The sequence below is a fragment of the Ruditapes philippinarum genome, unplaced genomic scaffold (assembly GCF_026571515.1).
Source record: "Ruditapes philippinarum isolate M1 unplaced genomic scaffold, ASM2657151v2 ctg1914_1_1_1_1, whole genome shotgun sequence".
Classification (NCBI taxonomy): Eukaryota; Metazoa; Mollusca; class Bivalvia; order Venerida; family Veneridae; genus Ruditapes; species Ruditapes philippinarum.
This window is the reverse complement of record NW_026853824.1, coordinates 288,483-301,995: the sequence shown is the minus strand read 5'-3', so window position 1 is coordinate 301,995 and position 13,513 is coordinate 288,483. Positions and strand designations below refer to the sequence as shown.

General features: G+C 30.9%; 1 protein-coding gene across 1 annotated transcript in view; it reads right to left on the bottom strand.

Moving 5' to 3' along the window:
* LOC132738074 (nuclear anchorage protein 1-like) overlaps positions 1 to 13,513 on the bottom strand; it is a 163,264-nt gene that overhangs the window by 19,928 nt on the left and 129,823 nt on the right. The window contains exons 52-60 of the mRNA XM_060725500.1: positions 13,245 to 13,354; positions 12,398 to 12,613; positions 11,386 to 11,409; positions 9,802 to 9,966; positions 9,380 to 9,575; positions 8,922 to 8,951; positions 7,166 to 7,210; positions 3,522 to 3,744; positions 1,123 to 1,143 (exon numbers count right to left, since the gene is read on the bottom strand). Coding sequence (XP_060581483.1) covers positions 1,123 to 1,143; positions 3,522 to 3,744; positions 7,166 to 7,210; positions 8,922 to 8,951; positions 9,380 to 9,575; positions 9,802 to 9,966; positions 11,386 to 11,409; positions 12,398 to 12,613; positions 13,245 to 13,354 — 1,030 coding nt within the window. The remainder of the gene's footprint in view (positions 1 to 1,122; positions 1,144 to 3,521; positions 3,745 to 7,165; positions 7,211 to 8,921; positions 8,952 to 9,379; positions 9,576 to 9,801; positions 9,967 to 11,385; positions 11,410 to 12,397; positions 12,614 to 13,244; positions 13,355 to 13,513) is intronic.

Below are 13,513 nucleotides of genomic sequence, written 5' to 3'. Positions count from 1 at the left end.
AATAAATACATCACTTCATAGTCAATAGTCCCTTCACCAATCAAACAAAGCAACCCTACAGTACTTCCCCTCTTGGATAACAATGAGGCAGTCAATCATAGCAGTATTTCATGCCATTGTATATAACTAACATTTAATTAAGCAGCAATTTTCCTAAATAAATATCATGTATCATTTTAACTTCAAGAGCTAATAATTCCCCTTGGACAACATACTTAATCAAATGAGCTGTGAGACAATTTTGATATCATTTTTTCCCCACTTTAATATTGTTGATAAATTACTGTTCTAAATTAAAACATTTTTGTATTGATCTTGTCTTGATACCTTAAAAGCCTGTGGGAAAAACAAACATAACTCTTACGGACCCAGTTCTTCCCCCTGATTTTATTGCTTAACTTTGAAACTATGCCAATGAACCAGTCTTAAACAGACATGAGCCTAAACAATGCTAGCAATTGATCACAAAATTAATCTAAAAATTGTTTAAAATTACTCTATTGAAATATGAAAAATATATGGGGGTTGTTGTTTTGGACGTTATTTTGGGATTCCATTTTTTCTATTTTGTGCAAAAGGCTTTAAATCTGGTGCATCATTAGAATGCAGTGACCGGACTTGTCGTCTGATATATCCCGGACTACATCAATGGATAGTGCCATATTTAAAGCAAGACAAGCCCATTATAAATTGCAGGAACACAGTCAACATATGTATCAAAACATAAATACCTCAATAACTGCTAATGTTATCCAAAATGGCAAGTCCTTAATGAGCATTTGTTTTATTGCATACAATATACAACATAGACAAGCTGCATGTATATATATACATATATGTGCCGCGTCATTACAAAACCAACATAGTGCGTTTGCGACCAGCATGGATCCAGACCAGCCTGCGTATCTGCGCAGTCTGATTAAGATCCATGCTGTTCGCTTACAAACTCTATAACAAGTAGAGAGACTGATAATGAACAGCAGGGATCCTGATCAGACTGCGCGGATGCATGCTGGTTGCAAACCCAAAATGTTGGTTTTGTCATGACGGGGCTCATATGTAAAACACAATAAACAATTTGATATCACTCATGTCAATCAATCAATTAAATCAATCACTTACACTAAGGAGTTCCACATCAATCTAATGAAAGCAAAGCAAACAAGCACAATAAATTACCAGCTACCACTATACACGACTCTATTTCATCATCAAGTTCTGTAGCTTCTGATGAATATAACTACTTTTGTCATTTCTATGAATTTCACATTATATTAAGATATGTTTAAACTGATTATGTCTAAATTAGATTTGATATAAAAGCATCTAGGTAACCCAATCAACCAATGACAATATCTGAAGTTATATTTTAAGTTGATCTATACAAATTTTAGCAGTTTTTGATATAAAATTTCTGAAAATCATTAAAAATTTACCATTATCTCCAACTTAAAAAGTATGATTATTCCATGCCTAAATGTCTGTTAAGATCTTTCTTTGAATAACAAAGACACACTTTTATCAAGAAATTGATTTTATCTTATCAGTTTACACTTACATAACATTGACATGTATTCACTTTACTTATATATCTTTAAAGTTAATCTTTATTTATAACCAAAAATCAATTTTAAGCAGACTTGATATATTAAACAGTCTTGATATATCTAATTTTTTCACCATTTTATTTATGTTCATTTCAAGCACAAGAAAGGAAAGTGTATATTATCTGAGGTTACAAAAGAAAATAAAAATGCCAATATAAACCTGAAGAGTCTTTTCATTTTCTTTAAATCCTTGAAAACAGACATTTCCTTGTTTTGTTTATACTTTACACTTAATTTCCAAAAATAGTTATATCAATTAAGAAATTGTGTTCTTTTCCCATCCTTTGGGGTACTTTTCCAGATCATTCACTCCTTTCCAACATTGGTGTTTAAAACTGTGAGAGCAATGTACTCAAACTAGAGTTCAAAGGCAATTAATAGACAAATTATATCTAAAAGAAGAACCTTATGGAGATTTAATTGCAGTATAGCATTATTAATTCATCAGCATCAACCTCTAGTACTGGTATAACGTTTCTCTTGATAAGACAATATAAAATCAAACTCCTAACCGTACAAGATAAATAAATAAAATAACAGTCCCTTAACTAATGTCATTACAAATGATTTCAAAGTCAAAATTCACATTACTCTTAATATATGATTTATTCAGAGTGGAGACTAATCAATGCAACACTGTTTCTTTATAATAAAACAAAACAAAATAATGATGATAATCATACTTAAGTGTTCCTCTAAATACTTGAAGAAAACTTGAAAAGTTAGAAAAGGAGCAAAATTTCTTTATTTAGGCTAATAATATACTTGCTTTTTGAAAATGAAAGGAACAAATAACAAGAGCTGTCGGTAGGACAACAACGCTCGACTATTCTTAGTGCTTGATAGTAAAAAAATGCTTGATACAGTTACCTCCTCCTGTTTACAGGTTGGGGTCATGATGGTGAACAAGTGTGCAAAGTTTCAAAGCCATATGTCAATGGACTTTGAAAATATTTGAACTATTACAAAAACTTTAACGTAAATTCTAAGTCGAAAAAGGGGCTTAATTCTGTCAAAATGCTTGATAGAGTTACCTCCTACTGTTTACAGATTGGGGTCATGATGTTGAACAAGTGTGCAAAGTTTCAAAGCCATATGTCAATGGACTTTGAAAATATTTGAACTATTACAAAAACTTTAACGTAAATTCTAAGTCGAAAAAGGGGCATAATTCTGTCAAAATGCTTGATAGAGTTACCTCCTCCTGTCTACAGGTTGGGGTCATGATGGTGAACAAGTGTGCAAAGTTTCAAAGCCATATGTCAATGGACTTTGAAAATATTTGAACTATTACAAAAACTTTAACGTAAATTCTAAGTCGAAAAAGGGGCTTAATTCTGTCAAAATGCTTGATAGAGTTACCTCCTCCTGTCTACAGGTTGGGGTCATGATGGTGAACAAGTGTGCAAAGTTTCAAAGCCATATGTCAATGGACTTTGAAAATATTTGAACTATTACAAAAACTTTAACGTAAATTCTAAGTCGAAAAAGGGGCATAATTCTGTCAAAATGCTTGATAGAGTTACCTCCTCCTGTCTACAGGTTGGGGTCATGATGGTGAACAAGTGTGCAAAGTTTCAAAGCCATATGTCAATGGACTTTGAAAATATTTGAACTATTACAAAAACTTTAACATAAGTGGTTACGCCGACGCGGACGCGGACGCTCGGGTGACTGCAATAGCTCTACTTATTCTTATCGAATAGTCGAGCTAAAAAGGAATAAACCAAAGTTTGAAATCATTTTATGTTAAATATTTACTACATTCTACAACCAACAACCTTTCCTCTAACTATCTACACTTTTACTTTTTCTCCACCATTAAAACTAAAGAAAATTCTATATACATGTATAAAATATAAGTAAGGGAAGTCACTCTTAATTACTACAAATAAACCAAGGTAGTCAACTTACGTTACAGAGACATATCTACTCTGCTCCCTCTCCAGATTTTCTCGTAGTTTCGAGACCTGTGTCTGCAGTGCCGAGACTGAAGTCTGAAGGTCAAGGTTACTCGTTTTTTCCTGATTCAGTAAGCCAGACAGCTCGCCACTTCGGTTGCGCTCAGAATCCAGACTGGTGCGCAAGTCGTCTTGTAAGACCTTTTCTTGCTGGATCTTAAATTCCAGAAGTTGAACTGCAAAAAGACGAATATAACAGTAGACATACGAGGAAAAGATCCTGTAGATTTTTCACAATCTGTCATTCAGGTCATATTACTATACAGTCCTGTATAAATATGTTTAAGTTACAAGATGATGAGACTACCCTACTTGTACATGGATGAATTTATACACAATAGGTTTGGCAAAATGTATGAAACTATCTGCCAAATGACAGGAGGCTCCAACATGGCCGTACTTGTCAAACAGCCATAACATGTAATATATTCATGTATAGAAGATGAAACAAAAAATATATAACAACATATAAGCCTATATACACATGTACAAGATATACAGAAAAGATCAAAGATAAGAAAAAAGTTTAGAATTTGAAATCATATTTTGATAAATTAAAAAAAAAAATGTTTTAAAGATGGCAGCAAGAGATGAAATATGATGAAAAATTGTACCAAAAGCTTATAGAAGGTTGGCTGTTCTTCTCAGTTGCCTATTTGCTAATAATTTATTGAACAAATATTCTAAAACTTGTGCAGCGATTTTGAAAAACACAATGAAATGAATTATAACTCTTGCTGCCAACATTTACAATATCACTGATATGGTCAAAAAAAGAAAAGAAAGACAAGATTTTTACAGTAATATAGAAAGACACGGTGTTGAAGGTCATCGTCAAGAATTAAATGTCCACCTGTCAAATCTCGCACAACTTGAGTAAAAGGATCCATTTCTACACCATTCAATTTGAGATCCATTTCCTCACTTTTCATTTTAGATGTTTATTTATGTCTTTCCTTGCCAAAATTGTCCTTTGCTTCAAACTGTCAGTGTTTTAAGTTGTTTCATAGTTGTTTCTTAGTCATATTTATGTTATTTTATTTTTTTTAAATAATACGTCATTCTGTTTCACAAATACTGAATCATTTTCCAACCCTTTCCAAAACTGTATTTCAAGATTTCACAAATGCCTTACTCCTTTTTCTTACACAAAGATATTCAAAATAACTAAAAAATTACATCATCAAAATATATCAAACCAAAATCTTTTATCTATTCATCATTATTTATATATTTTTTTTGTAAAATCTGCAAAAGACAAAAAAATCTATTTTTTGCTTGAAATACGATTATCTGACGACCATAAAATTGTACAATTATTGATTCTAACAATGTTGTGAGATCTGCGTCAAAAGGCGTGCAGATTAAATAGATTAAATATAACGACTATATATGATGGTTGATGAATTGTTTAAAAAGTCCAGTAAGCATGAAAAAGGCCCGCGATAATCATCGAACATTTACTTTGTAAACTGTCAATAATCTCTACAAGCCTTGTATGACTGACCGATGATTGATATTTGTACATCAGTTGTGTATATAAACACATTATCAAATCTTTTAAGGTCTCGTACAAACAATCACCCTAGATCAATGGATATATTCTTAAGTTATATCGGACTGTAAATACAGTCAAAGATTGTTATTATTGGGAAAACTTTATTTATAATGGGATAATCTGTGAAGGAAGGTCAACAAAATAATTGCTCCCAACAATAGACTATAATTAACTGTAAACTTTCTTTTTGAATAATGGACGGTATTTGTTGAACTAATAAAAATGTCAATTTCAACTTGTTTATATATTATAAAACAGAATATAATTCATTTAAAGATGTTTATATAAACCTGAGAGAAATCAACTTATGTAATTATATAAAGAAAATGTTATTTAAACATGTTGACGTATATGAAAATCAAAAAGGAAAATGAGAAAATACACCATTATTCACAAACAAAAATATTTAAACATAATAATACACCTGGCAATGAAGGCTGGTGTACAACAACCCTGAACAGCTTAAATCAACAGAATTATCTGCCTGCAACTTTTGTTCAAGAGCTCTGTGAAAGAGTTTGTCTGTCTGTCTGTCTGTCTGTATGTTAATTATTTAAAACAAAAGGACTTAAGTTAACTCCAAAGTGATTGTTCGGGAGTATTATGTGCAAAATTTATAAACACTCAAAAATTGTGTGAAAGGGAGTCAAAAATTAATTTTAAAAACTATAAAATTTTCATATTCATTCAAATATTTCACTTTTTAGGGAAGGCTTTTTTATATTGCACTATTCAATTCAAATTATTTATTTTCTTAGTTAAATATCATTTCATACAACTAGTGAATAATTCTCTCTCAGTCCCTATCCACTCTCACATTCCCTTATTCTAGCACAATGTGATCTAACATTTAAATAAAATCAAAACATTTCTTACTCACATCCCCCAAGTCCTGGCAGTGAATACTAATTTATTACCAATTCACAACTACAATAAGAACATTTAACCCTTAACCCACTATAACCACACAATAACACTTCTAATTACCTTACTACATGAAAATGAGTTAATATAAAACTACTTAAAACATTTTACAACCCAAATACATCAAAAACTATCTTATTGAGTCTTAACAAATCACCATTTGATATAAAATTCATCAATCAATAGTGCAGAACTAAATGCCATTTCATACTGGTAGACTTGTAAATTAAAACAAAATTCATTTAGCAAGACTTGTTTCAAAACAAATATTAATTGTCCATTAAGTTACATGAACATTAATTAAAGTTGTGCCATGTACATACATTGTTTATATAATGGGAGTGTTTTAGCCATAAATCTGTCATGCTTTGCAAGGCAGAACATGAAGTCAAAAACACAACAATATCACAACTTGTGGTGTTTTAAACATATTGATTTCTTGCCCCACCTCATTAAAAATTGCATGCCACAAACCATCAACCTCATCAATTAAAACCAATGGCAGGTTCTCGATTTCTAGTACATTTTTATAAAAATTGAATCTTTAAAACAGGTAATAAAACTTTGGCATAAAATTACTATATTAGATTGACCAGGATGTAAAACTTCTAAAACATTAAAAAAATTATAATTTTAGTTTGACTGGGAATTCTAAAACATATAAAATACCAACAATATAAAACATGTACTCAGCACTATTCTCACCATCATTATTCTAAGCTCTAGACATTAAAATTATGTTATAAAATTGTAAAATATAAAACCAGCTAGATTTGTCTATAATCTTACTATATCATACCCTTTTTTAACACTGACAATGGATCAGCTAAACCTGTTATAACAAAATGTATTTCTTCATTACTTCCCTTTATCATCTGACAAGAATTTTTCCAAAATTGTGCTGTGTTAGCATGGTACACACCACACAACTATTTCTGTACAAGTGAGGTAACTCTGTTTCACATTTAAAAGTTTGTTAGAAAGGGTTAACTCCCTTGATACACTATTAACAAACTTTTATCTTTGCAAGAGAAATAACTCTTGTAAGAAGATATACTAATGTAGGGTTAACTCCCCTGAATGGACTATAATACACATGGTGCATGTTATCTCACCTCCGGCTGATATAAAATCAACAGGTTCTGGTTGTACTGGTAAATCTAGAATGTATTGTCATTGATTAAATATCATTTCAACTTCTTATGCAATAATTTTATTAATATGTTTGAAGGCTATAATTTTGTGTGTTATTCTTCAAAACTTACTATTTCTAATTATATTATTTCAAAATTTTAAAACAGTTTTGCTATTTTTTTTTTTTTACATTGAACAGTCTCTTTGTTTATGTCTGCCTCAAAGTGTGTTTAATGTTTGCAAAAACAAGCGTGTGCAACTTAAATCCATCAACTGCTCATTCAAACAGAAAGATGAACTAGAAAATGTGTCCATAAGGAACACGGATTGCGCCCCACACGCCCACTGTTCTGTCAATCTTATGACTCTAGGTCCCAACATATTTTTGGACTACATGTGGGCCACAATTGAAAAACTAAAAATCCAACAAAGGGCCATAATTCTGTTAAATTTGGTCGCAGCAAAAATTCCTTCCTTTACTACAATCTACACATTAAGGTTGTTAAATCCCTGGAAGTTTAAGCAAAATCTGCCATCCGGTTAAAAAGGAGTTTGCGTTCACAAAATTTCTACATAGTATATAGTGAAAAAATCAACAAAGGCCTATAATTCTGTAAAATTTGGTCGCAGCGAAAAATTCCTTCCTTTACTACCATCTACACCTTAAGGTTGTTCATCCCTGTAAGTTAAAGCAAAACCTGCCATCCGGTTTAAGAGGAGTTGCGTTCACAAAATTTCTACATAGTATATATAGTGAAAAAAATCAACAAAGGGCCATAATTCTGTTAAAATTGGTCGCAGCAAAAATTCCTTCCTTTACTACCATCTACACATTAAGGTTGTTCATCCGCTGTAAGTTTAAGCAAAAATCTTGCCATCCCGGTTTTTTAAGAGGAGTTGCGTTCACAAAAATGTCTACATAGTATCTAGGGAAAAAATCAACAAAGGGCCATAATTCTGTTAAATTTGGTCACAGCAAAAATTCCTTCCTTTACTACCATCTACACATTAAGGTTGTTCATCTCTGTAAGTTTAAGCAAAATCTGCCATCCAGTTTTAGAGGAGTTGCTTTCACAAGATTTCGAGACGTACGGACGTACGGATTGACGGCCGGACGGACAAGTGCAACGCTATATGCTCCCACATTGTGGGGGCATAAAAAGTAGATAGGAAACATGAAGTTAATGATAATATTTTATGATATTGTGTGAAGTCAATAACAAAAAATATATATACATATAAGTAACTATTATACAAATACACAGTATAAAGATCTAAACATGTATTAAATGGACATAAAAAAATGTTAAACATATGCAGTCCAACTTGCTTCCCAAAAGTTCGGAACAAGCAAAGTTCCGTTTAAAGCCAATGCCAGGATAGCCTCAAGTAGAAACAGCCTTATTGTACTTAAAGAAGTCCTTAAACTCTATCCCTAAACCCATTCAAATAATAAATTTATTATCAATTTGAAAATTTGAAGTTGAAATTTGAAGAAGAAAAAAGTTGAACCGCACATATGTTTTTTCTTTCATCAGAATCAAAGAAGAGTTTCAGTACCTTGAATTTTAACGCACATTAAACATATTAGTTAATTGTATTTTATTAACAGTATAAAAGATACATGTACGTATTGTAACAAAAGTAGATAAAAAAGTTAAGATATAAATGTTATGACACAATGAACACAGAATATGAAGGTACAGAAGGGAAGAAGTCACGCTGCATTTATCTTACCTGCATACTCCGAGTCAGTATCTTCAGAGTCTTAAAATATATCATTACTCTTAGAACTATTTTCTTGGTACTATTTTCAGTATAAGCACACAACATTATATTTAGAAACAATTTTTTGGTACTACTTTTAATTATTTTAACAAATTATTACTCTTTGGTACAAATTATTACTGTCAGAACTATTTTATTGGTACTATTTTAGATCTTAAATTATTACCTTTAGAACTTTTTTTCGTCACCTAAAATGTTACTTGTCTTGATGAGCATTCCCAATGATGACATCAAGTATGACTATAATAACTTATCAATATTTCAGGTATAACTACCTAACATCACACATGTAAGTTATTGTGGGAAAGTTATTGCAGAAACGATTTTTATACAGGTCATCAATAAGTGGTCAATGACCTTTGACCTTGACCTAGTTAATTGACAACTATTTAATATGTTATGTTTACCTTCACGTTTCAACTGCCTTTCTTTCTTCACGGAAAGATCTTCTGTGCCTGTCACCTTGTCAGCCAGCCTATCTCTCTCTTCCTGGTGATGCATGCGAGCTATGGTCGCGTGAGCACGTAAGTCTCGAATCTCGGCCAACATTGACTGGCGGTCAGCATTGAAGATCTGATCTAAAGCTGCATGATGATGGGACTCCTGTAATAACAAGAATGTGATTTAAACAAAAAATTTACTCTAATTATACAAGTATGAAAACAAGAGGTAAGGGTGCATAAAGACTAGCTGCTATTTCCATTTAAATAATGCCATGATATAGGCTGAAAATACACAACTGTCAGAAGTTGGACTTATTATACACTTAATACATAATCATTTCTGAAGAGAATCATGTTTAAGGAAAGCAACAATCAAATGAAGTTACCATTGTTCTAATTTTCTGTTCCAGTCTTTGAGTTTCATCAAGATTGGTGGAAGGATGGGATAGGACATGTGACCTCAACTCAGCCAATAGTGTCTCACGTTCCTTAGTGAACACATAACCAATAGCACGCAACAACTCAGCCCTCCAATCAGAGCCTTCCAAACTCTGTAACAGAAAATTTCATTGGATGAATTCAATATCTTCAATACTGATATTTAAATCTGTTGGTATAATGCAGGGAAGGAGACTGTTATGCTATTTTCATGCATATTTTATCTGTTGCATAAAAGTTTCCCTATTTGTTCGCAACTATCTGATGTGTTGTTTTAATGTTTTTAATTATTAATAATTTCCAAAAATCCATGTAATTCTTCTTAATCTCAAGTCCTCAAAAATTGGAGGCTGTATTACAAAGGTTATCTTGATTATGAAATAAGTTGTAGTGTACTTTCAGAATAAACACTTTTCATCCGCAATAACTTATTGTTAATATCACAATTCCCTATTTACTTATGAACTTCTTAAATTTTTACAAGTTTATGAATTAACCTTATCGAAAATCAAATGACATCATAAATGATAAATGTTAAAGCTTAAATTTAATAAGTACTGCATGCAATAAGGAGGGTATAACAATTATCAAATAGAAATATTTGTTTCAACCATGCAAAAGTCAACTTGAATGAAAGTATATTAAAAATGAGAATTGTAGTTAAGTAGATGACATTACAGAAAGCATGAGAAAGTAATTTGTGTGTAATTGGGCAAACATGCAATAATTGTAGCACACTGTCATATGCTTCATAAAAAATATTCAAATAATCAGAAAATTCATTGATTTAAATAAATCATAACGAAAATCTTAATTTTAATTATAAAAACAATAATTATTAAGAACATGACAAATATTTATAAAGTTTCACTTCATCTACAAATATAAGTGCTTTGCTTTGGCAAAAAATAAAGGTATCAAACATCAACCTAAATAGAAATTACAATATTCTTACACCCAAATGTTAATATAAAACACAATAATACTAATATCTACCAACAAGCAAAATTTAAGCAAATATAAAAATGCAACTAAAGATCTAAATAAACGCAGTTCTTTTAAGATTACATTCAAACAAAAATGTTTCACTTGAAAAATAGCAAAATCAAAAAATTTAATGATTACTAAATTCATGCCAAAGAAGAATGTTTAAACAGAAAAGTTTAAGTTTCAAATTAGCAAAAAATCTACAATTACTAACCATAGCCAAAGTTATATCTTGTGTAGATAGAGATTAAATCATGTTTCACAATAATAAATCATGTTTTAAATAATAAGTCATATTATACAATAATAAATCATATTTCACGATAATAAATATGTTTCATAATAATAAAACAATTTGTCATAATAATGAAATCATTTGTCATAGTAATTAAATCATGTTCCATAAAATTTAAATCATATATCACAATCATGTCACATGACAGATAAAATCACCCTTCACAATATCAAAATCATGTTTTACGATTACAAATCACATAAATACGACAGTGTTACAAGAAACAGCAGGTCATGTATAATATACATACCAAATCATCGTCATCATCATCATCCTGTGTTAGTGAATAATACACAGTGATATATGTTGTAATTTGGATACATATGTGTAATATATTATGTCATAATATGTTCACTCAACATACATGCCTGAATGATCAAGGTACATATAAACAAATTAAATTTTTCCTTAATTTTTGCAGGAGAAAAAACAACAACAAACACAGCAAAATTTTTCATTAAATTTAGCATATGACCCAATCAGAATATACCATAATTTTTATAACAAGATGTAATAGCACCAGTTCTGCTGCAAAAATTAATATGAATATACGAAAATAAAAACAATTTTGACAATTTCTAGTAAAGTTCAAGTCAAAAATGTTATGAAAATACAGAGTCCAAAAATGATATTAACAACAAGCTTTCTTTCAGTACATGAAAATGGCATTAAAAATCAAAACTTACTTTACTAAATAAAACAAAAACTTAAAAAATATATAATAAGAGGGCATAACTGTTTGTGATCAAGTTTGATCTAATACAGGACATGTTTATGTCAAACATTTTAAATCAAACATGCAATACCTGCATGCACTATATTAATATGAGGCAATCTCAAAATTAGGAAATGGAACAAAAAGCAAACATAAGTAAACTATTATTTATTAACCCTTGGCCTGCAGCAGCAACCTATGTGAAGAATGCAGACTAAGAGCTCATGCTGTACTGTTGCCTTTCAGTCAGTACTTTTTTGGTTATTCTTTATTAATATGATGAATAATTTTGTCCAGTCTAAAAGATTGACATGTCCATTAAGATATTAAGCTTAGTAAAGAGTTAATATCAGTAAATTGGTGAAAATTGTTAAAAGGGAAGGATAAATTCATTCTGAAAATAAACCAAAGAGATGACAATTCTACTGTTTAATGTAAGGGAAATAGCTACAGTAATGTGACAGGTATCTTCAACTTCCTTTATATAGTGCATCTGAGTGTGCTGGAGTATGGAAATGTGAGATTTAAATATTTCAGACCAACTCACCTTATCAAGTCCTCGAAGTTTATGTGTCTGTGAGAGGAGGTCCTTCAATGACTGTATTGTTGATAACATTGTCTGACGTTCATTCTCCCATCCAGCCTGCATTGACTCAATGTCAGCATCACGTGGTAATGCCTGGGACTGGCTACGATTCAACAGTTCTAGCTCCGAGATTGTGAGAACCTGGACACCTTCACTGTGTAATCTTTGAAGTATACCCTTAAAACAACAGAAGATGCATTATATAGTATTCTTGTTTTCTTTTATAAAGGAAGCGAAACCTGTTTCTATGAACTGATAGAGGTCAACATTGGTCAACATTTCAAGCAAATCAAAATTAAATTTTTTGTAGAGACCCATTAAATAATCATAATAATGTATAAATTGTAAGAAAGTAGCATTTTCTTTATTCTCTGAGACTTCTATCTCATTTCTTTTGTACTAGATTATAATTGCTATTCTTAAATGCATTTAAAATCAATAAACAACAAGATACAGATATGGTTATAATTTCCCTTCATTATTTACAATTACCAATCTTAAAATCCAAAGAAGCGAAAAATCAAAAGTTTACACTGTTGGTAAAATAGTTTTTATTTATTTATTTTTTTCTTTAGACACACTAAAGGTCATATGGTGACATTCAAGCTTTACTAGTTGAGGAAGACCTTCAGTGCCCCTACCTGCAATAGTTTAAGCATATTTTGGTACCTGTTGTAAACAACATGTATAAATTCAGCACATAAAAAAAATCCAAAATTCCGACTTGGAAGTAAAATATGAACAGACTGCACTTTGAGATCAGGGACATTAACAAGTCATCCCCAAATGATAAAGATCGAAGAGTTACCTGTAATTTGTGAGACATAGGTCCGGCACCATGTCCGTTCATCATTCCATGATCTGCCCCGACACCTTCTTGTCTCAGTCTATGCTGCCGATCACTTACTAATGTGTCATCTATAATAACATATACAACAATAGCACACTATAATATCATATAGCACATTAACTTTTTGTGTAAAATTTCAAAATGAAAACAACAAAACTTTACATTTTTAAATAGAATTTTTTGAATAAAATTGCTTCAGCAATAAGAGTTCCAGGAAAAACATCATT